At 47.1% G+C, this 20,146-nt stretch overlaps 1 protein-coding gene across 1 annotated transcript in view; it reads right to left on the minus strand.

The window, feature by feature from the left end:
- Positions 1–20,146, minus strand: part of ANTXRL (anthrax toxin receptor-like) — a 108,318-nt gene that overhangs the window by 79,983 nt on the left and 8,189 nt on the right. Inside the window, exon 3 of the mRNA XM_019502538.1 lies at positions 133–204. Within this exon, the coding sequence (XP_019358083.1) occupies positions 133–204 (72 nt within the window). The remainder of the gene's footprint in view (positions 1–132; positions 205–20,146) is intronic.

Here is a 20,146-nt window from a genome sequence, read left to right on the forward strand (position 1 = left end):
TGGACTGAAACAGAGATAGGCCAAATCTGTGTCACACACAAGATCATCTTAATATATTTTACAGCTTTTAAGAAAGTAATAAATGAAAAATGAACTGTATTGGCACTAAATATCATCTTGTAAAATCTTTACCTTATAAATTTCTCAGCCAGGCTCGCAACAAAAGAGTAAATCTCTGTCCAATGGTTCCTGACACTTCCAGACCTAAACACAAATTATAATCAATTAGGTTATCCCCCCATTATGGTAAAACTGACTGCATTGAATTGATGGGATGGGATATTCCCACTATAATCAATGGCAAAACCCCTCTTGATACAAGTAGAGATAGAACTACATACCAAATGTTTTAATGTGCCTAGTTTAAACCACATGAAGAAAATATTCTGTGGGTTGATTTTTACTCCTTTTATACCATCAAAAATTCAGATACTTTTTTCAGTTTAATTGTTTTTATTCATACACTGAATAACTTGCTTTCATATGACACAATTCTGCTCTCAAAGCTGTACAGGTGGACTTCAGCTGTGAAGTTTTTGTTCTCCCAGCACATACAGAAGAAAATTTCTATGGATTATTTGGGAGAGCAGAATTTGGAAATCATATAGAGGCAGCATAATACTGCAGCTCAAGTCCTGAACTGGAATTCTGGAGATGAAATCCTGGCTCTGCAACTGTTTATGTGACCTGGGGCAGGTCTCTCAAATGTCTCCTTGTGTAGCTCCCCATATGCAAAATAGGGATAACAGCATTTTTCTTTTACACACCTTTCTCTCTTTTGTTCATTGAAACTATAAGCTCTCTGGTGCCAAGACTGTCTTATTATGCATGTGCACAGCACCTACCTAACACATTGTGGCCCTGATCTTGAGTACTTATTTACTGGGCAGTTGGCATGTATACATGTGCATTTATGCCAGTTTAAATGTACCGTGCAGTAACTTACTGCACAATAAGTGGGAATAGGCTGGTGTCTACATATGCAGGCATTAAAGCAAATTAACGCTGTGTGTGGACTGACTTGGGACTAAAGTTACTACGCAGTAAGGTGTCTACACGTGCATTACTGTGCAGTACTAATTGGGTGTGAATTTGATACCTGCATGAGGCAGGTAACAAATTTACGCTCAAGTCAGCATAAGTCACCATATTTACTGCACAGTACGTGCATGCACACGTAGACGCGTGCCCATATTGCACAGTAATCTTGGGTTTTGCCGCAGTAAATGGGCATGTGTAGACGCGCCCACTAACATGTAATTGTCACTATGGGATTCTGGGTGAAAAGAGTATTCGGTACCTATGCTTTAGCAATATACACTTTCAGACCCCTGTAATGGCTTTAAAATATGACATGTAAAAACATTAAGAGCCTTCCCTCAGACTCAGTGTTTAGGATACTTGGAGTATGAAATAATTATTGGTAGTCATTTTCTGTCTTTGTCAGCCTGCTTCTGTTTCAGACACTAAATGGCAAGCAGAGATAAGAACCAGGATGCATAAACAAAGAGCAAAGACACTATCTGCAGGAGGATATTGGAGCAAGGGCCAACTGTCCAAAATGCTGCCCCACACTACTAGAGAGCAATTCAAGGAGAACATCTGCAATAAAATGTCTTTCTTTTTTCATTTATTACCTCTACAAAAATTCATCCTCAAGCAAAGAACTTACTTCCAAAATAACAACCTGGAAGGGGAAAAGTTAAAACTCTTGAATTCTAAAAAAAAAATCTTTTAGAATGTAAATGCATAAGCAGTAAGTGTTAGACATTGTTCTGTACTTTCCCTACAACAAGGGACCCAGGCTACATGGAATGTCAGCTGAAGCCAACTGGAGGTTTGTGCATGTGGGGGCATATGCCTACAAATGCAACTGATAAGAAATGGCTTTGATCAGATCCACCCATATTTATCCCTGAAAAGCAAGTGAGAGCTGCGGTGGGCTGAAGTCCTTATGTATGACACTCATGGGGAATCTGCCATGGTCTTAAAGGGGTTTGGTTCCAGAATCCTGTATCTTGACACCACTCAGCTAATTCAAAATGGTGTGATCTGCCACAGAGGGACAATCTGCATGCCACACATCATGTATTCCATTTTTATGACCTGAAAGTGCCATCAAAGCTAACTGTAAAAAAGGATAAGAAAACCCAAATGAAAAGGACTAGGGGAATGTTCACCACTTTAATTAACAAACAAAATCCAACTTACTCCACCACACCCTTCAAAGCCCAGACTTGCCATGATGCCCAAGTATGCTGGTGATGTCATGTTCACAATGAAACTAGCTGAAGAAGAGAGTTGACCTGGGAGGGTAAGGCGATAGGTCCTGATTGTTTTTTTTACTATAGTACCTTTTTGTTGGTTATTTCATATATACTTTAAAAATATATATATATCTCCTCATTTGTTATGTTGAGAACCTGATTCTGCACTGTTGCCAATAGTGGTGTTAACCAGAGAAGGATCAAAATTTACAAAAGTAATCTATTACCTAATAGTAATCTATTTGCTAATATCTGCAGCATCACAGTGACTTTTCTGCTGGTATCTAAACAACTGCAAGGCAAGTCATAACTGCAATATCTATCTAGAGCTGATTAACCCAACTGTAACAGGGAATCCTAGCCCTGTTACCAGGAAGCAGAGCAGCCTTGTAACAGGGAAGCTTAGCCCTGTTATCAAGAAACAGGGTGGCCCCTTTAAATCCAGAACCTTCTGGGCACAGCCATGCAGTCAAGCAGGGGTCAAGGATCAAGCCCTGCCAGCAGGTAAGGTGACAGGAAGGGGAAGGCCAGAACCATATAAACCTCAAGTGCAGAAGGCCAGGGAGGCAGCAGAAAGGGAGACTCCCGATGACTGTGGAGCAGCTGTGGCAGCCTCCTTGGGAAGAATATGCCACACTGAGAGAGAGAAGCACAATCACATGTAAATGGCACTTTGCCTCTCTTATTTTTTAAAATTTTTATTATATGACCATAGGGGCCTATGGTTTATGTTTAATGTTAAAAAGCCAGTGGTTTGTGGCTGAGGCTGTAGGGGAGGAGGAGGCCTCATTAGCGCTGAAGGGCACCATGATAGAGGGCTCAAGAAGCCCTCTTGCACTAGGGGTGAAGCACTAGGGCCAGGAACCCAAAGTTGCTTGAAGGGAAGATAGCAGCCTTAAAGCCAGGTCCTAGTGGGTGGACTTAGGTGAAAGGCCCTAACTACAGAAAGAGGGGCAAAGCCGGAGGGGCCTGAGGCCCCAACAGCCTGGTGCCACAGAGGAACAGTGTAGAAGGGCCAGTAGGCCTGGTGTCATGGAGTGTATGGAACGGAGGGCCTTGAGCCTGAGTGAGTTAGAGAGCTAGAGCCTCAGAGTCAAGCCCTGTTTACTGGGTTTTGACTGACAGGCCTAGCTAGAGAGAGAAGGGGCAAGCCCACAGTGGCTGAGACCCCAATACAAAGAGAAATTTATAAAACATCTGCAAGGCATGGGGCACGTCAAGGGGAGGTAGGAACATGCATTTTGCCCTTAAGGTAACAGCTCATTATCCTACAGGTGGTGAGCCTGGAGCCTGTCAGGGAACCTGTGGGTCAGCCTCTCTCTTTTTTTTAGAACCAAGTAACATCAAGTTGTGGCAGGAGAGTAAAAGGGTGGGGGGGAGCTGATCCCCAGAGAAAGAAAATTCAGCAAGACTTGATTGGGGCACACCCACTGGCCTATTAAAAAAAACCCAAGAATGCAGCTGACGACGGTACCCTGTCACACCATAATGTCTGTGCCTAGAAAAGATGACAGAACTTTCAGTAATGTTTCTTACCATTAACTACGGTTGGCACTGATGCAGGCTTACACAACAGGGCTTTTACCGGAATTGTTACATTTGTTTGTCTCTTTATAACTTAAAATTACTCAGAGTAGTAGCAGAACCTCTTAAATAATAAAAGCAAGTAAGCAGCGAATAGCTGCAACTGACAAAGCTGGAATATGGCCCTGTATGTCTGTAGTGCGATAACCTCAAAAGCAGGTTCATTCCTTAGTCTACTCAGATGTCAGATCAGCCAGTGAAAATGATACATTTTTCCAAGACCTCAGAGAAAGAGCCAAAACACAGGGTCACATTCCTGAATGCTGGGAATGGGGAAAACACATGCTGAAAGGACTGACTCTGTGCAGAAAAAATAGGATGTCTGAGAAATGCAGTCTTTTGCCTCAAACAGTCTAGAGGAAGCCATGAAGAGACTCAGTCATGAAACCTTGCTACTGCCTAACATGGGGGTATGAATTAGTGACTCCCCAACCTGTACCTATATTGCACTGGTCACTGTGTTGTGAAGTGCTTTCTGTGTTTGCTCTACTGAGGACAATTATGTCACAACCCCACCTATGCAGCTTCACACTTCTGTTGAAGCCATACAGTCTCATGCTTTTAGCTCTAAGTTCCCAGGTTCAATCCCAAGAGCCAGCCAAGATGGCAGTATTCACATCAGCAATGCCTTGGACCTACTTCTTGCACCCCACACAGACCACAATAAGCTGGGGAGACCCACAGCTGATATTTACTGCTGTTCACAGTGAGGTATTGAGTTCATCAGCCTGGGATCTCCAGAGATGCATCATATTTATAGCTTACAGTTCATGGACCTTCTGCAGTCTCAGGAAAATGAGATTTGGTTTCAAGAAGTTATGTAATGGCTGAGACACACAGGCCACATCCAGACTCAGGCACATCCAGACAAGCACGGATGTGTGGCATGTGGTGCTGCAGTCCCATTTGCGGTGCCACACATCACATGTGCAGGTGATTCCTGCCCTGCTACTTTGCAGCGCGGAGGGTTTTTGTCCCCAGGAGATCCCAGGGTCAAAACAACCCACCACCTTAAAAAAGTGGGGCAGCGCACATGGTGGCAGCGTGTGCCACTCAAAACCAGAGACTGGCCTGCCAGAGCCACACTCCAGCTGCTGGCCAGGCTCCTAGTTGCAGGAGCGCCATGACTGCAGCGCCCCAAGTCCCCCAGGACTCCAGGTAAGGCTGCTGGGACCAGCAGAGTTGAACAAACACTCAAAGTGAAAGGGAAATCATGATTTTGATCTTGGCTTGTAAATCAAGAGTAGCTCTTTTTTAAGGCAGTGGAATTTAATGAAGGTGTAAAAGCTAGTAAGATGGTGCATCTACATGTACATTTACTGTGCATTAAATTTACTGCACAGTAACTTACTGCATAGTAAGCAGGTTTAGGCCAGTATCTACATATGCAGGTGTTAAAGTGCAGTAACACTGTGTGTGCACTGACTTGGGACTAAAGTTAGTCTGTCCACACACAGTGTTTCTGCACAGTAAGGCATCTACACATGCATTACTGCGCAGTAACTAATTGAGGGTAAATTTGATACTTGCATGATGTAGGTATCAAATTTATGCCCAAGTCAGCATAAGTTGCCATATTTACTGTGCAGTATGGGTGTGCATGTGTAGACGCCGCCAGTACTGCTCAGTAATTTTCATTTACTGTGCAGTAATTTTGGTTACTATGCAGTAAATGTGCAACTGTAGACGCGCCCAGAGAGTTGTTAGAATTAGGTCTAGCTCATCCTTAGGGATTTCACTGCTGTTCATGAGATAAGAGGAGAATGGCTGGGATCCTTCACTTTCAGGCTCCTCTAATGACTACAGAAGACAGTACCTCCTGCAGTTGACAGGTAGGGTAGTTGTCTGCTCCAGCTGGGCAGAGAGCCATGCTCTAGCACCCCTGGTTTCTGACCTACGTTACTACAGGTATGTGGATGCTTATCAGTTCAGTCTATACAGTTTTGACTAATCTGAGAAGATTTCATCAATTCAGCCTCAGGCTCTTTGACTGTCTGTGTTTGGCCAAAGTGTCCCGCACAGCCAATTTACAGCAGCAGGAAGAGAACAAAGGGACCATTGTACACCCTGCCCTAGCCTCTATGGGCAGCTCTATAAAGCTGTTCTTGTTTCCTGTCCATTTAGACAGCACCTCTCAGGAGAAGCAGCATAGAACCTGTCCTGGAATGTGTCTGGCTCACAGCATAGGCAGAGCCCTGAGAACCCCAAATCAATCAATGAGGAACAGTGCCTATATGGCCAGTAGTTTAGCAGTAGGTCTATGGGCCTTCCCACATAATAAATATTTCTAATGCTGATTGGTCATCTATGACAAAAATGCCATGTATAGGATTATGGACTGTTACAACAGATCATCTGTCTCCTTTCCAAACTTACTGCATTAAAGTCAATTGCAAATCTGCTTGTGACACCAATGAATGCAGGGTCTGTTCTGAATTTCCTCATGCTTCATTAAGCCTAGTTTTAAATGTCCCTAAAAATTCCACTGAGAACTTATTCTACCACATAGATTATCTCAGCACCAGCAGTATCTTTCTGATAGTCAGCCTTAAGTTTCCTTTGCTTCATTTCATCCTATTCATTGTTCCCAGTTATACCCCCTTTCAAGGCCACCTTAAAACAATCCCTCTTCCTGCTGGATTTATAGCCAGATACATGTACATAGACACATAACACTGGGAAGGACCACCTGTGTCATCAAGCAGAATCCCCTTTAACAACCAACAAACAGGTAATAGACATTTGTCCAAAGGGATCCCCCAAAAACATCCATTCTTCCCCTTGCCACACATCACAGGCACAAAACATCCTGTAATGCCATAATATAAGCAATAGAGGGGAGGTAAGTGCCCATACAAAATCCCTGCTCCTTGCTGCTGGCAGCAGAAAAACGGGGACTGGATTGAAATGAAAGATGTTGAGGTCTTTGCTGAGTTTCTGCTATTTTGCCCATAGCTTTCAGGCACAGACAGACCAGAGCTGAAGACAACATTCTTGTTGCGGGGGAAGGGGAGGGGGTTAGCACCTGCACAGGATCTCTCATTTATCACACATTATTACCCAAAACATGGTGGTCTCAGTTTGGGCCCGATATAAGTGAAGAACAGATCCCGCTAAACTGAGTGCTGTACCTGCTTACCAGGGCTCAGGACATCACAGTGCTAATAATGCAGCTTATTACTCAGAAATCTGAAACTCTTTGTTGTTATTTGGAGAGAGCTGTTGGCAGCCACAGCCACATTCTAGATGGCAGAGGAATTCTGTGCATCAGTAATACTGGCTTTGCAATAAAAGCAAGCCCGCAGGGTGCTAAATTTGATGTGGTTTCAGACATGCATGCACATGTTCATCCATCCTTCTGCTCTGTTCTTCAGAGCCAGCAGAGCATGAAAAGTGACAAGAATCCTTGTCTCTGGGCCAATCCCCCATGCTAGCATGGAAGGGAGCCTGGCTGGACAGATCACCTCAGCAAGATAGACTGTTATTTATTATTTGCATTCCACTAGCACCTAGAAAGACCTAAAATCCAGCCACTCCAGGTGACAGTCCCAGCTCTGGACAGCTCACAGTGTAAACAGGCAAAAGAAAGAGGTGATAAGGCACAAAGAATGACTTTTGCAATGTCAGGTTAGTGACAGGTACAAAACCCAGAATCTTTCAGGTCCTGATTTGATGGTCTTGGCCTCCCATTCAAAGTACTTAAACACAGCATGTTTGAAGAGGAAGGCCAGTGGCCAGACCAGTGCAGAAAGTTTTTCTCCCATGAAATAAAACTACTGACAAATTAAGCCACCTTGGAACTGTTACTTCTGTGTGTGTGCCTTTGAAACACAATCCACATCTCTGATAGCAATCACTTTGAGCAAGCAGTTAAGCCAGTTCCATCCTACACCTTGCTCAGTAATTCCCCACAGAAATGGATAGCATGCAGCAAAAGGAAACACATAGCCAAGCAAGAAATTTATTCAGTTTTTCCACTGCTCTTATTTAAGCACGTATATTGTTGCTGGCTGTACAAGGACTAAGAAAATGATTCTCAACAAGGGTACCAGCACTTGGGCCCAGCTGCAGGCAGCTCCTGGCCATTGAAGCCAGCTCTAGGTGCCCACAGCCAACCCCCAGCAGCCTACCCAGAACCTGCAGGTGCTGTGGGGCATCACCTTGCTATGCAGCTCCTAGTTCTACACTGTGCCCCTGTGCTGGGTGCTGCAGGCAGCTGCCCAAGCCTGGCAGCACAGGGACAGCCATGTGAAGGCCAGGAGAGCCAGTGTGGGAGGCCCAATGGTGTCATCACCCACATCACACACCACCACCCAGGATCCCAACTGGTTCCTGGAGGAAACCGGCAACCTCATGGTGCTAAGGGGTGAGGCAGAGGTGCAGCAGCAGTTCGGATGGGGTGAGTGCTCCAACGTGCATGTCTACGAGGAGCTGTCAGGTCAGACGTAGGGGCATGGGCATGGCTGGTCGGCACGGCAGTGCCTCATAAACATCAAGGCCTTGTGGGCACAGTGAGTTATGATTGTGGCAGGAAGCCACCTTTGTTTCTCCCCAAAATCTCTTCTCTGTAACAATTTGATTAGGATGGGCCCAGCAGAGGAGACACACCTTTACCCTATCTCTTTAGGTAACCTAAGATGGATACATTCCTGAGGGAGTGGGGAAACCTGCTCCCTCTGCCTATGTGACTGGTATCACCTACCTGGGTGACAGGCTTCTACCTGGTGGGCTAGAGTCTGCCCGGCAACTAGTATATTTCAAATTGGTTGGCCAACAGCCAACAGGTGCTGGCCTCCATTGGACCAGGTGAACAAGGTCACAGGGGCTTTATAAGTTAAGACTGCCCAGGAGGTGGAAGCAGCAGCCATGCGGAGGACTCAGACATAGCTTTACCATCTGAAACTGGCTCTCTCCCCCATAACTCATGAGCTAGGAATGGCCTGCCTCCAGAGGGAATCTCCAACAGCCTCTGGATGATGCTTGTGAGTAAGCTACTTGAGATCTGATTAGATATATAGCTGGCAGTAACTCAGATGCATGATCAAAAGGCTCTCTCAGCCAGACTGTTTTGCTTTATGGGATTCCTATGATATTGCTCTATCTTGTACCCTATTTTCACCCTACCTCTGTAATCAGTAAAATTCGCCTTTGTGACTGGTGTAGGAGACTTATTGAGGGGTGGGTCTAAATTATGCCTAAGAGGCCCCTTACGTCTGCAGACTAAGGGAGACTTTCCTTTTTGGCCCCGACTTGGGGAAGTGCCCTGAGCGCTTGTACTGGGTCGAGTACCCATTGGACTATTAGGCCTGTGTTTCCCCGAGGACACAGAGCTTAAGAGGGTTGGTGGCAGCTTACGTTACCCCCGGACTCTGCGGTGGGGCTCAAAAGGGAGTCTGCCAGGGCTTAGGCGCCCCTGGAGAGACATGTGGAGTCCGGAAGGTGGACAGGCATGGCGAGGTGGGAGGCTTAACACTGGAGCCCCCCCTACTGGCCCGCCACAATGATCACCAACCACAACCATCAGTCAGGGAGTGCCTGTAAATCCACGCCCTTTATGCAGTAGCTTACTGATATCCTTGTGTCCTGGGACCCAGGCTGCAGCCATGCTGTGTACTGCAGCACGGGCAGCCTGCCCGAGCCCCCACTCCAGCCTGGCACCTGTGGTGATGTGTCACTGGAGAAGGGCTCCTTGGGCTGCCAGCAGCCCATCCCACTGAGCTCCCCAGCCTCCACCAGCAGCTAGGGGAGGCTGGGCCATCACCTGCTCCAACAGCTGTGCAGCTTCAGCCCCAGCCACAAGGCACAGCTATGTCACCACTAGCCACAAGCAGTGCCAGCTCCTCCCAGAGGGGGTCCCCTGCTTGGGCACCTGCACACTGCACCCTACCACCCAAGTCTGCCAAGAGCTACACACCATCTCTGCCAGCTGGGACCAACCAGAGCCACCAGGCACATCAGCCCTGCCTATGTGGTAAGGGGAGGGCCCTCCCTATCCCAGCCTCTGCCCCCGGCCCCTACCCCACCCTCCCTGGCCACACTCCCCTAGCCTCTGGGTTCCCCCCACACAGCATGCAGGAAGGCAGGGCACAGTGCAAAACTTTACTGAGCAGCCTTTGCCCCTGCAGCTAGGTGGGCATGGGCCTCTCACATACTGAGGAATTCATTGATGGTAGCAGTGATGTCCTCCTCAGCTGTGGGGGCCAGGGAAATGTAGCACAGACACAGGTAGCCCTCCAAGTGGTGGTGGAGGATGTGGGGCAGTGCAGGCTTGACCCCCACGTCATGGAAGCTCAGGGTCCTGTGCTGGGTGTGCAGATGCACCCGGGGCACCACGGCCATCAGCAGCCACAGGGTGTAGTGGCTTGAGCACCCCTTGGTCTGTGCAAATAGCAACTCGTGCAGCACCTGGGACACACGCAGCAGAGGCATGCTCGGAATGCAGAGTGGCTGAGGGATGGGGTGGGGGAACTGGCCCTAGAGCGTCTCCCCAGAAAGGCCCTAAGCAGGGAGGGCGGGGGTGGGGGCATGGACAGCTCTGCATCTCCGCCATCCGGGAGGCCTATGCCCCACAAGCCTGGGTGCTGTGAGCTTGGCAGCAGCACAGGAGAGCAGCTGGCCTGCAGGAGGAGAACTTGGGGAGCTGGTGCTGCCAGGACCTTGGCCTGGTCCAACCTGGGAATGGGGTAAGGGAGGCAGGCTACCTGCAGCTGGCACCCAGTGGCCCACTGGCCCCTGGGTAGCAAGCAGGAATGGGGGGCTTGGTTGGTGGCTGCCTGAGTCCAGGCCTGCCCAGCCAATTTACCATCGTCCCTGGGCACCCCTACACACACGACCACTGATCTGAGGCCAGGCAGTGCACAGGCCTCTGGTGTAGAGCACATCATCTCAGAAATGTTGCAAAGTCTCACAAACAGCTACTTTCTCATGGCTCTAAAGGCCCTGCAGCTGAACGCATGGGAAAGGCCAGAGTTGGCAGCCAGGATGTGGCCTTAGGGTCACTACCTCCATGACCAGGGCCCTGCAGATGTGGCAGTTCCACAGGAAGAGGACCCAGAACCAGACCCTCCTCCTGGACTGGCTGGTGATGGCCATGGAGGACTGACTTGGAGATGCATGAACATGGCAGGAGGAGGACACTGCTCACCTGGACAGGTGACGGGTGGAAGACATTGCCCTAGAGAATGTGAGACCAGGCAGACTGGGAATTCAGGGCACAGATCCTGGTCCAGGAGTGGGACTGTGTGGAGGATCTGCAGGAGCAAGGGGTACTTGTGGCCAGGGCAGTGTAGGCCACAAAGGAGGACTGCTTGGTGCTGGACACCATCCTGGCCCTGGCGGTCACCTTCGTGCCACCTGCTGCCCTGCCTCTGACCATAGTACCACCTGCACCCTGGCAGCTGGCCACCACTCAGCAGCAGGCTTGCCCATAAGCCCTGTCCTGGCCCCTGCCATGGGTCCTACGCCACCCAACTTTCCTGGCTGGGCCCAGCCTGCCACCAGTGCTGGCTTCACACAGGTGCAGAGTCAAGTTGCCTATAGTGGGGCCAAGACTGTTCGCCATCTCTGCTGGCCCTGGACACTGCCTGCCAGAGGGGGAGCCACCTGTGCCAGGGGATGAGTGGCTGCTGTCACCCTTGGGCAAGCCCCTTGCCCACCAGGCTCACCATGGTGTGTGCACCTGTGGGAGAACAGCCAGAGGCTGGGGTGCTGGCCGCCTGTCCACCCTAGGTATCCCTAACACCATGGCAGCCTGCCCTGGAAAGACACACACACAACCACAGTACTTCACTTGTAAATAGTTTGCATAGGGAAGGGGGTGTTTTCCGGTGGTGGGTGGGGTGAGTGGTGGAGGGGCTCTGTTTTTGGGGAGGGATGGGGGATCTGTTTGTTGTGAGGGCAATAAAGTGTTTTTCTGAAAACTGACCATAGCAAGTGTGGTGCTGGTAGGGGGCGGTGGGGTGGGGGGTCTGTGGGCAGCTGTCCAGGTGGGCTACAATGGGGAGTGCAGGAGGAAGTGGTTAGCCAACACATCTCACACCCGGTGCTCTGACCCCTGATGTGTGTAGCTTGCCCAGGGCCCCAGCGATAGGGGCCTGCTGGGGCTAGCAGGGGCTCAGGGCACTGGGCATTACTGCCAGGGACAGGGGCTGGAACAGCCATGGCATGGAGAGGCAGAAGCTGCAGCAAGAGAGCCGCCACATGCAGGCCCAGTCTCTGCACACTGCTCCCAGCGAGAAAAGCAACTGGCCAGGGAGCAGAGCTGCCTTTTTAAGATGGCTGCTGGCTGGTGCAGCCGGAGCCTTGAGCTACCCTGGTGGCAGCAGGAGCGCATTGCAGGGCCACAGGAAGTGGAAGTAGTTTGCTGCTAGGAGCAGCGAATCTGCTCCCATGCCCTTGCATGTATAGACACCTGCCCAGGAGAATTTACTCATGAGTAGTTTACTTGCAAGTAAACTGGTCCTGGATCAAATGCATGTGTAGATATACTCAGTATGATCCTTGACAAAAGCAATACCCTTCTGACAAGAACTCCACATCACTTTTTCATCACTGCAGGAACACTATACCTCAATCATAACTACCCAGCCTTAGCTGTGACCAAACATCCAGTGCTTCTGACATAGGAAACCTTCCCCACAAAAGCTAGGGGCATCCATGGGCAACCAGCAAAAGTTTATGAAACATGGCACTGGTCTGTACTTAGCATACTGTACAAATTACCTCTGTCTCTCAATATGGAGTTTGCAGTGCACTGTGGCAGATGCCATGCAGATACCTGGTGGCTGGGGCAGAGCCATGCTGCCCCCCGCTGTGCAGGGGGCTGTGCCACGAGGCCAAGAGCATGGCTGCTGTGACTGGTAAGCTGCCGGTGGGTTGGAGCCAGGCTGGGGGCGAGCGAGGAGGCTGCAGCTAGGCAGAGATTATATGGGGTTACTGCAACCGGGTGGAGGACATGCAGGGAGCTGCAGCTGGGCGTGGGGTGCATGGAGAGGCTGCAGGCAGGCAGGGACCATGTGGGGGGGCTGCAGGCAGGCGAGGGGCAAGCGAGCACGCCACAGCCAGCCACGGGCTGAGCTGAGGGGCTGGAGCTGGGTGCGAGCCGAGTGGGGGGCTGGAGCAAGCAGGGAGGCGAGTGGGGGCCGCTAGCGGACTCACCCCTCCCAAGCTGCCCCCTCCATTGTCCCCCGCACCCTCAGTAGTCCCCCTGCTCCTCCAGCTCCCCCCACCCCCTACTTACTTGGCACAGAGCCCAGGTCCCAGTCACTGCAGGCAGTATGCTTCAGCACCCAGGAAAGGGCCAACCACAGAGATGCTCTGGCAGGGTGCCAGAGCATCTCTGTGGAGGATCGAGCCTCTGGTTGCCTCTGGGCATGGTCCGGGACTGTGCCCTGCTCTGTTTTTTTTCTGCCATGTTTTTTTTTTTCAACCCTGGATATCCAGGGGGCTAATTTTGCCCCTGTGCTGAAAATTCGCAGTGCAGGGAATATTTTCTCATTTCCTCACGTGCCTCTTACAGCATCTCAAAGGGCTTTGAGATGCTGCAAGATGCACATGCATACTCACGTGGATGTGCACTTTGAGTCCACATATCATGCATTTTGATCACTGAACCAAGAACTGTGTCACACTATCCCTTCCATAAACTTAACAAGTTTGATTTTAAGGTGACTCAGGTGCTTTGCCCCCGTTACACTGCTCAGAAGACCATTCCAAATTTTATATCTTTGATAGCCAGAAACTGGAAATAGATTTCTAATTTTTTTTTTCTGTAATGAGTTTGTAGCCATTTTATCTTGAACTGGATAGGCTCTCTTCCCTTTTAGCAATACCGTACAGGTTAGTGTCACCTACAAATTACATGATACATCTAGTTCCAGGACCAAGGTTTCTAATAGACATATGAAAAGATGGGTCTTAATATCAGTACTACCACTTCTAACTGCTCTTTGATCATGTAACTAACTCTCTTTACCTTTTGAGCCAACTCCTCCCTCACAATTGTGGTATCAATCCCATCTTTTTCAGTTTGGCCAATAATTTTCCCATGAGGCATAGGATCAAAAGTTTTGGTTACATCTAAATAAATTAAATACATTGCCCTTATCCAAGAAGTTAATTATTTTTTCATAAAAGGAAAAGAATTAGTCTGACATTGTTAGGGACTGAGGCATGGGCAGTCTGGAAAGGTCACGTGACTAATCACACAAAACCCAGAACCCCTTGGGTCCACGGGGAATCAGGAGTCCAAGACAGAATATAGGAAAGCCAAATCAAGAAATTGCAAAATGATCTCTCTTTTTTTCCCAGTTTTGTTCTCAGGGATAAATCAGTTTCAAATTAAGTTCCAAATTTTGACTGAATTTAACTCTCAAGTCTGTGTGGTGCACCCACCGACAAGTATCCTACCTCTCAGACTCATCACCAGTCTGGTGCTTCAGCTACTCCCAAATCCATGGCACGCAAGCCCCAAGATACCACTTTCTCCGCCTTGAGTAACTCAGTGCAGTTAGAGGGTGAAGACCAGTTTCTTGCACTGTAGGCAGGCTGACCCCTGCAAGAGTCCACAAATGCCTCCAAATGCAAGGATCTCGGCTACACAATGTATGGCGATGGAAGCTTGCTCCTTCAGCCTTTTGGCTAGGGGCAAGTGAGACTAAGGAACATCTGAACTCCAAGTCCTCCACACTTAGGGCCTGCATGTAGCAAAACGGTCAGGAATAAACACCAGAATCTTTACTCAAACACCTTGCTGCTGTTTGGGGCTTGCTTTTAAAGGCTGGAGTGGGAGAGACCTGTTGGCTACAGCCTCACAGGGGACTGGTTGTCCTGATCACTCAGTTAGCACCAGCTGAGCCCAGGGTATTGATTTTAGCTCATTTCAGGTGGGGCCTGTTTTCCAGCAGCATCAAGGGATTGATACTGGGACTGGCTGGGCCTAGCGCTTTGCTCTGAGCTGATTACAGACATGTTCTTTCTTAGATAAAGTAAAACTGTGGCTTGTCCCCTTTTCTGTTTACCTCCATATATTTCCTTATAATTTATTTCTTTGGATGTGGACCAGGCCATTTAGGTACTGCATATATTGATATACGTAAATATACTACAGCTGACTCACTGACAAACTGCTATCACTTTTTCTTTCCCTCTTAAGTAGCAGTGTGTTGTTTAGACTAATGACTAATTATTGATTTTATTTGGCTTTTCTTTTTAAGGTCTGTTTATGGTTGTAATGGTACTTTTCTGGCAAAAGGCAAACCTGTCTGTGTAGTATCAGACAGAACACAATTAAGTACAACCTGGTTCTAATAATAAGAGATGTCCAAAGCAAAACAAACGGTTGCTGCGGAACGTTCCAAACAATTGTACCTGCTTACGTAAAATCAAAACACGGGCTGCAATATATCCACAAGAAAGAACTGGTTTTGAGGAACATACCAGCAGATTATGCTATGATAACCATAACAATTTTTCCTACGGACACTCAGATGGCATAAACGATGAGGTGAGGTAATGTGAGGAAACAGAAAGAAACAGACAAAAAAGAAGACTGGATGATTAGACAGATGAAAGTTATATGTATTTTCAGAAATGTAAAGCTGCAAACCTCGCTCCCTTTATTTAAAGATTTTGCTTAACTTCAGTAGGCCCTTGTCTGCATCAGGACCCCAAGTTTTGGTTCTGCTTGTAATGATGAATGCGGGATTTCCTGTACAGTTGGGAAGTGTGGAGTTCCCATTCCAATTAAGGTCACAGGTGAAGGAAGACCAAGATTTTCAACAACATAGATGGTTCAGCTTGTGAGCAATTCTGATTATCCTGTCTGGGTGCATTAAGTGCCCTCAATAAGAATAGGGAGGTATCTGCATGTCTCCAAAGGACAATCTGGAGATTGCATACTTCACTGCATAAAACAAACACATAGAATAACAATCAGGCTATGATGTTGTCTGTGCTGTGCATAAACAAAAGTCATCAACCCTAAGCAAACTCAATTTTGCTTAAAATATTAATGATGGCTTTTTAAATATCCAAGGCAAGCCACTACAGAAGTACCTGTATGTCTGAAAACCTCAAATCCTTTTTTTGTTATCTCTTCTCTCATCACAGAACTCAAAATAACCAGAAGGTTTCTTGTGCATTTGGTAAGTAAAAACACAAATAATTCTGTGGCTCAGACTTGTCATGTCAAGTGTTAGCCAGGGGCAGATTTTCATGACAGTCAAAAAACTTATAAAATAAGGATTTATAATTGCTGCACTGATAGATAATCATAATGATGTTTCCAGGAGCTCCTATAATTAGATAACACTAGAGGTCAGTCAATGTTTTGCTCTGCAAGTACTCTACAGCACAATTATCAACAAGAATTGGATGCCAACAGCAATGCCAGGGAGGAGAAGGCAACACTGATGACACTAATAAGATTCAAATGAAGACAAGCAATCAAACACCTGAGCAGACCAGCCCTCAGTATTTTGAGATGAAATGGAGAAACAATTTTTCATGTACTTGCCCCCCCTAAACCGAATGTGGCAGAGTCCCTTTGCCATAGACACATCCCAGCATGGTGGACTCTGCTGAGGACCTTATGGAAGATCTGCAAGACCATGTAGCACTGTCAAAGTTCACTGACTGGCCACATGCAAAATGTTTGCAGGTGGGCTAGAAGGGTCTTCAATTCTCCATGAGGTTCCTGATACAGCAGAAAAGTCCAGTTTCTTGGGTTGAGCTCTGTTAATAAAAGGGTTGTCACCATCTAGAGAAGTTTTTGAAGGGACTACTGTCTAAATCAGTGGTTCTCAACATTTTTAGGTTTGGGGTGCCCCTAAATCATTTTTTTTTTTTAATTTGGCAGCATCCCTGGTTGGGAGAGACTGTTGTACTGCCTCAGCTTACCCGAGCGGTTCTCAACAGGTGGACCACATACCTCAGTGCATGGCCAGCTGAGTCTAAAGCAGTCAAGCACCGCCAGTCTTGTGGCAGCCTTCCTGGTCTTGCTCCCCTCAGGCTCCTCCCAGAAGCAGATGTCCAGGAGACAGTTCCACCTTCTCCGTACACCTCTTTCCAGGAGACACCATGAGGGATCTAACCAGGAAGGTCTGTAGTAAGACTAAGCACTCCTAACTGCTTTAGATTAATCCAGTTGTGCAAAAGGCATGTGGGACCGTTCTTCCTGAACACTGTGGCACCCTTCAAAAGGTCTTGCGTTGACCCACTTGAGAACCATTGGTCTAAATAAACCATGGGACTGGGAGTCACTAGTCCTAAAGCCGCTGGCTCTTGAGGCCATTCCTGCTCCTCTTTAAGTCAATGGGAGCAGGAGCAGGCCTTTTTCAGTGCTTTACAAACATGGACCAATTCGTGTGGCATGGGTGAGTTCTAAGGTCAGAGAGAGCCTAGATTAGAAAAAAACAGGAGACCCTGGAGAGCATCCACTAGAGGCTGCTGCTTCTCACGTGTCAGAGGACACTTTCTTTGTTGCTAGAGATCATCCTGACGGCTCAGCCGAGGATCTGGTTCAGGCGCAGGCAGCTGATTTCACAGAACCTAAGCACTAGGTTCATAGGACTGAACTAGTTGGGAGTGAATCCTAAATGGCTCGGGATTTTTAGTGGGAGAAAAACAGACATTTTGCCTATGGAGCCACTAGTTTGCCTTTTCAACACTACTCTATAAGGATGAGGGTTGAAGTCTTATTTTTGGAGATGTTCCTAAACATACACAACTTCAATTGACTTCACCAGAAATTGGAGGTACTCAGTACCTCTAAAATGAGTATTTCTTATGTAGCTATAAATAAAGTGGAGATTAACCCTGTTATCTCCTAGGTCGCCACAGCAATTGTGAGCTCATCCAGGCCACTCACTAGCTTTTCAGGTCCCAAAGTCTGAGTATTGTGGATGGCATATGGGAGTTAAGACACAAGCCCTTCATAAAATGACTGTGAAGTTTTAGAATGACAAATAGTCTGGACTTTAACTTTACCTGTAATCTGGAAAAGGTCTACTTCAGTTGTACATCATTTGCCATAGATCACAGTAGGATATTGGTTCAGTCTGAAACAGAACAATACCACCCCTGCATGCTTCCTGAAGGTGTCCCATGCAAGAACCTACCATGCTCAATCCTTTTTAGTTTTTTAAGTGACATGATGGTAGCACAGGATAGTAAAGATGCAGCAGGCAAGCAACAGCCACTGTATCCATCAGTTTTCCAGCTATGTTAACTTCAAAATGTTCATTCAGGTAGGAATCTACAAGGACATGGACACCCTAATCTGCTCTGTGTCATCTGACCACCCCAATGGTCCTACAAAAGGTTTTCCCCTTCAGTATACTTCCTTGAGTGTCATGACAGCAGTCACATACCACAGATTTAGTTACATTGCTCAGACACTACCTGCCCCACACATTTAGTGCACAGAGATAAGATCTACATCAGGAGGAAAACTGCAAGAACTCAGAAAGTTTTTTTTCTAATTGGCACCATATATTATACCAATAACTTCACCAGTGCATGATTTTTTCCCCCTTCTAGCTAATGTCTTTAGGATTAGATTCTTGAAGACTCCAGCTGGCAGAATGAAGAAAATCATGCACTGATAAAGTCACTGCAATAATATACAGCACAAGCATGGATAAGGAAGAAACCTTTTGCCTTCTTCCAATCTGTTTTCCTGATATCAGATAATAAAGTAAAGCAACAGAAGACTTAAAGTCATTCATCTTCACCCAGACTGACTTCCCAGACAAGCCCTGTCATTCAGCCAGAAAAAGCCCCAGAGGGGCACAGAACTCAAGCCTAGACATTTCATAATGGCAACGTTTCAAGCCCATTGTTATACATCTAATTAAGGTTACATGCCTTGAACTCCAAACTGGCCAGGCACTAATGGAGAGAGGCAATCCTTGTTGTACTGCATAAGATGCGACAGTGACATTCCATGGCATATAGTCTCTGCAGCGGCATCTTGTTGGGGTTTATCCCATTAGAAATTAGAAACAGAAATTTCCCGTGATACATAGCTGTACTAATATAATTCTAAACATCTCTGCTGCACTTTCAGTTTTATTCATCTGCCTCAGATTGACCATCCTGTCTTCCAGTATTCATATTTATGTCTCAGAATAGCTGACTGTTCCACGTTATCTGGGCTCTCGCTTATTAAGCTATCCAAAACCCAGAGTCCATCCACTCTTATCTGTCATCTCTGTCAAAAAATATGTTACTGTCATGTCACTAATCCCACATAAAAATATTAAGATCAAATACAACCTTAGTTCTCAAGCATCACCTTGACTGACTTTCAAGGAAGGTCTGTTACAGAGCATGGACAGCAGAGATTCCATAGCTTCTCAGATCTGGCACTTTAATATCACCCTGGTAGAATGCAAGAACACAAGAATTGCCATACTGGGTCAGACCAGTGGTCCATCTAGCCCAGCATCATGTCTCTGACAGTGGCAAATAGTGGATACTTTAGGAGAGCACTGAATCTGATATATCAAGAGTGATCTATTCCCTGTTCATTATCCTCCCTGGCATCATTGGTTTGGAGATACTAGAGAATACATCTCTGACTGTTCTGTTTAATAACTGGGCATTTACAGACATGCTCCGGGAGGTGGGAGGGATGGGCACTTTGATTAGGGAGCCGTGCCACTTAAAAGTTCCTGAGCATCAGGTGTATCAGTGTACTGTGCTGAAAAATGGTGGCAGGACACTTTGAACTAAAGCTCATCGAAGGAGCTTTAGTTTAAAGTACCCCACCACCATTTTTCAGCACCAAGACGCTGATACATGTGACGCTGGAGCCTGCTGGAATGAGTGAATTTCCACACTCCGGCAGACTCCATTAATAGAGTCTGCTCTGACGCACTGGATTTACAGGCCATTGGCGCTGCCTTACTGCACGTCTATAGAAGCCCAGTGAATAGATCCATGAGTTTGTCTAGTCTCTTTATCATGTCTGCCTCTACAACCTATATGGGCTATACTATCTGCCTCTACAGTCTCCTCTGATCGAGTTCTACAAGTGATGTGCGGTGTAAAAAAATTACTTTCTCTTGGGCGTCTTGTTTCTGTTGAGAGTAGCAATTCTGCTTCAAACACAACCAGCCAATCAGCGTTTCATTGTTGACTTTAGTAAGAGCAAGGTCAGACCTTAAAAATCACAAAAAGTACTTTTAACTTTCTAATGTTAAATGACCAAATTATCTTTCTTGCAGCTTTTGCATCAAATAGCTCTACTTTTAGAACTTTTAGAAAGTCTTGCAAAATGTAAGGGCAAATCT

The sequence above is a fragment of the Gavialis gangeticus genome, unplaced genomic scaffold, assembly GCF_001723915.1.
Source record: "Gavialis gangeticus isolate Ggan-Ray unplaced genomic scaffold, GavGan_comp1, whole genome shotgun sequence".
In the NCBI taxonomy this organism is placed as follows: Eukaryota; Metazoa; Chordata; order Crocodylia; family Gavialidae; genus Gavialis; species Gavialis gangeticus.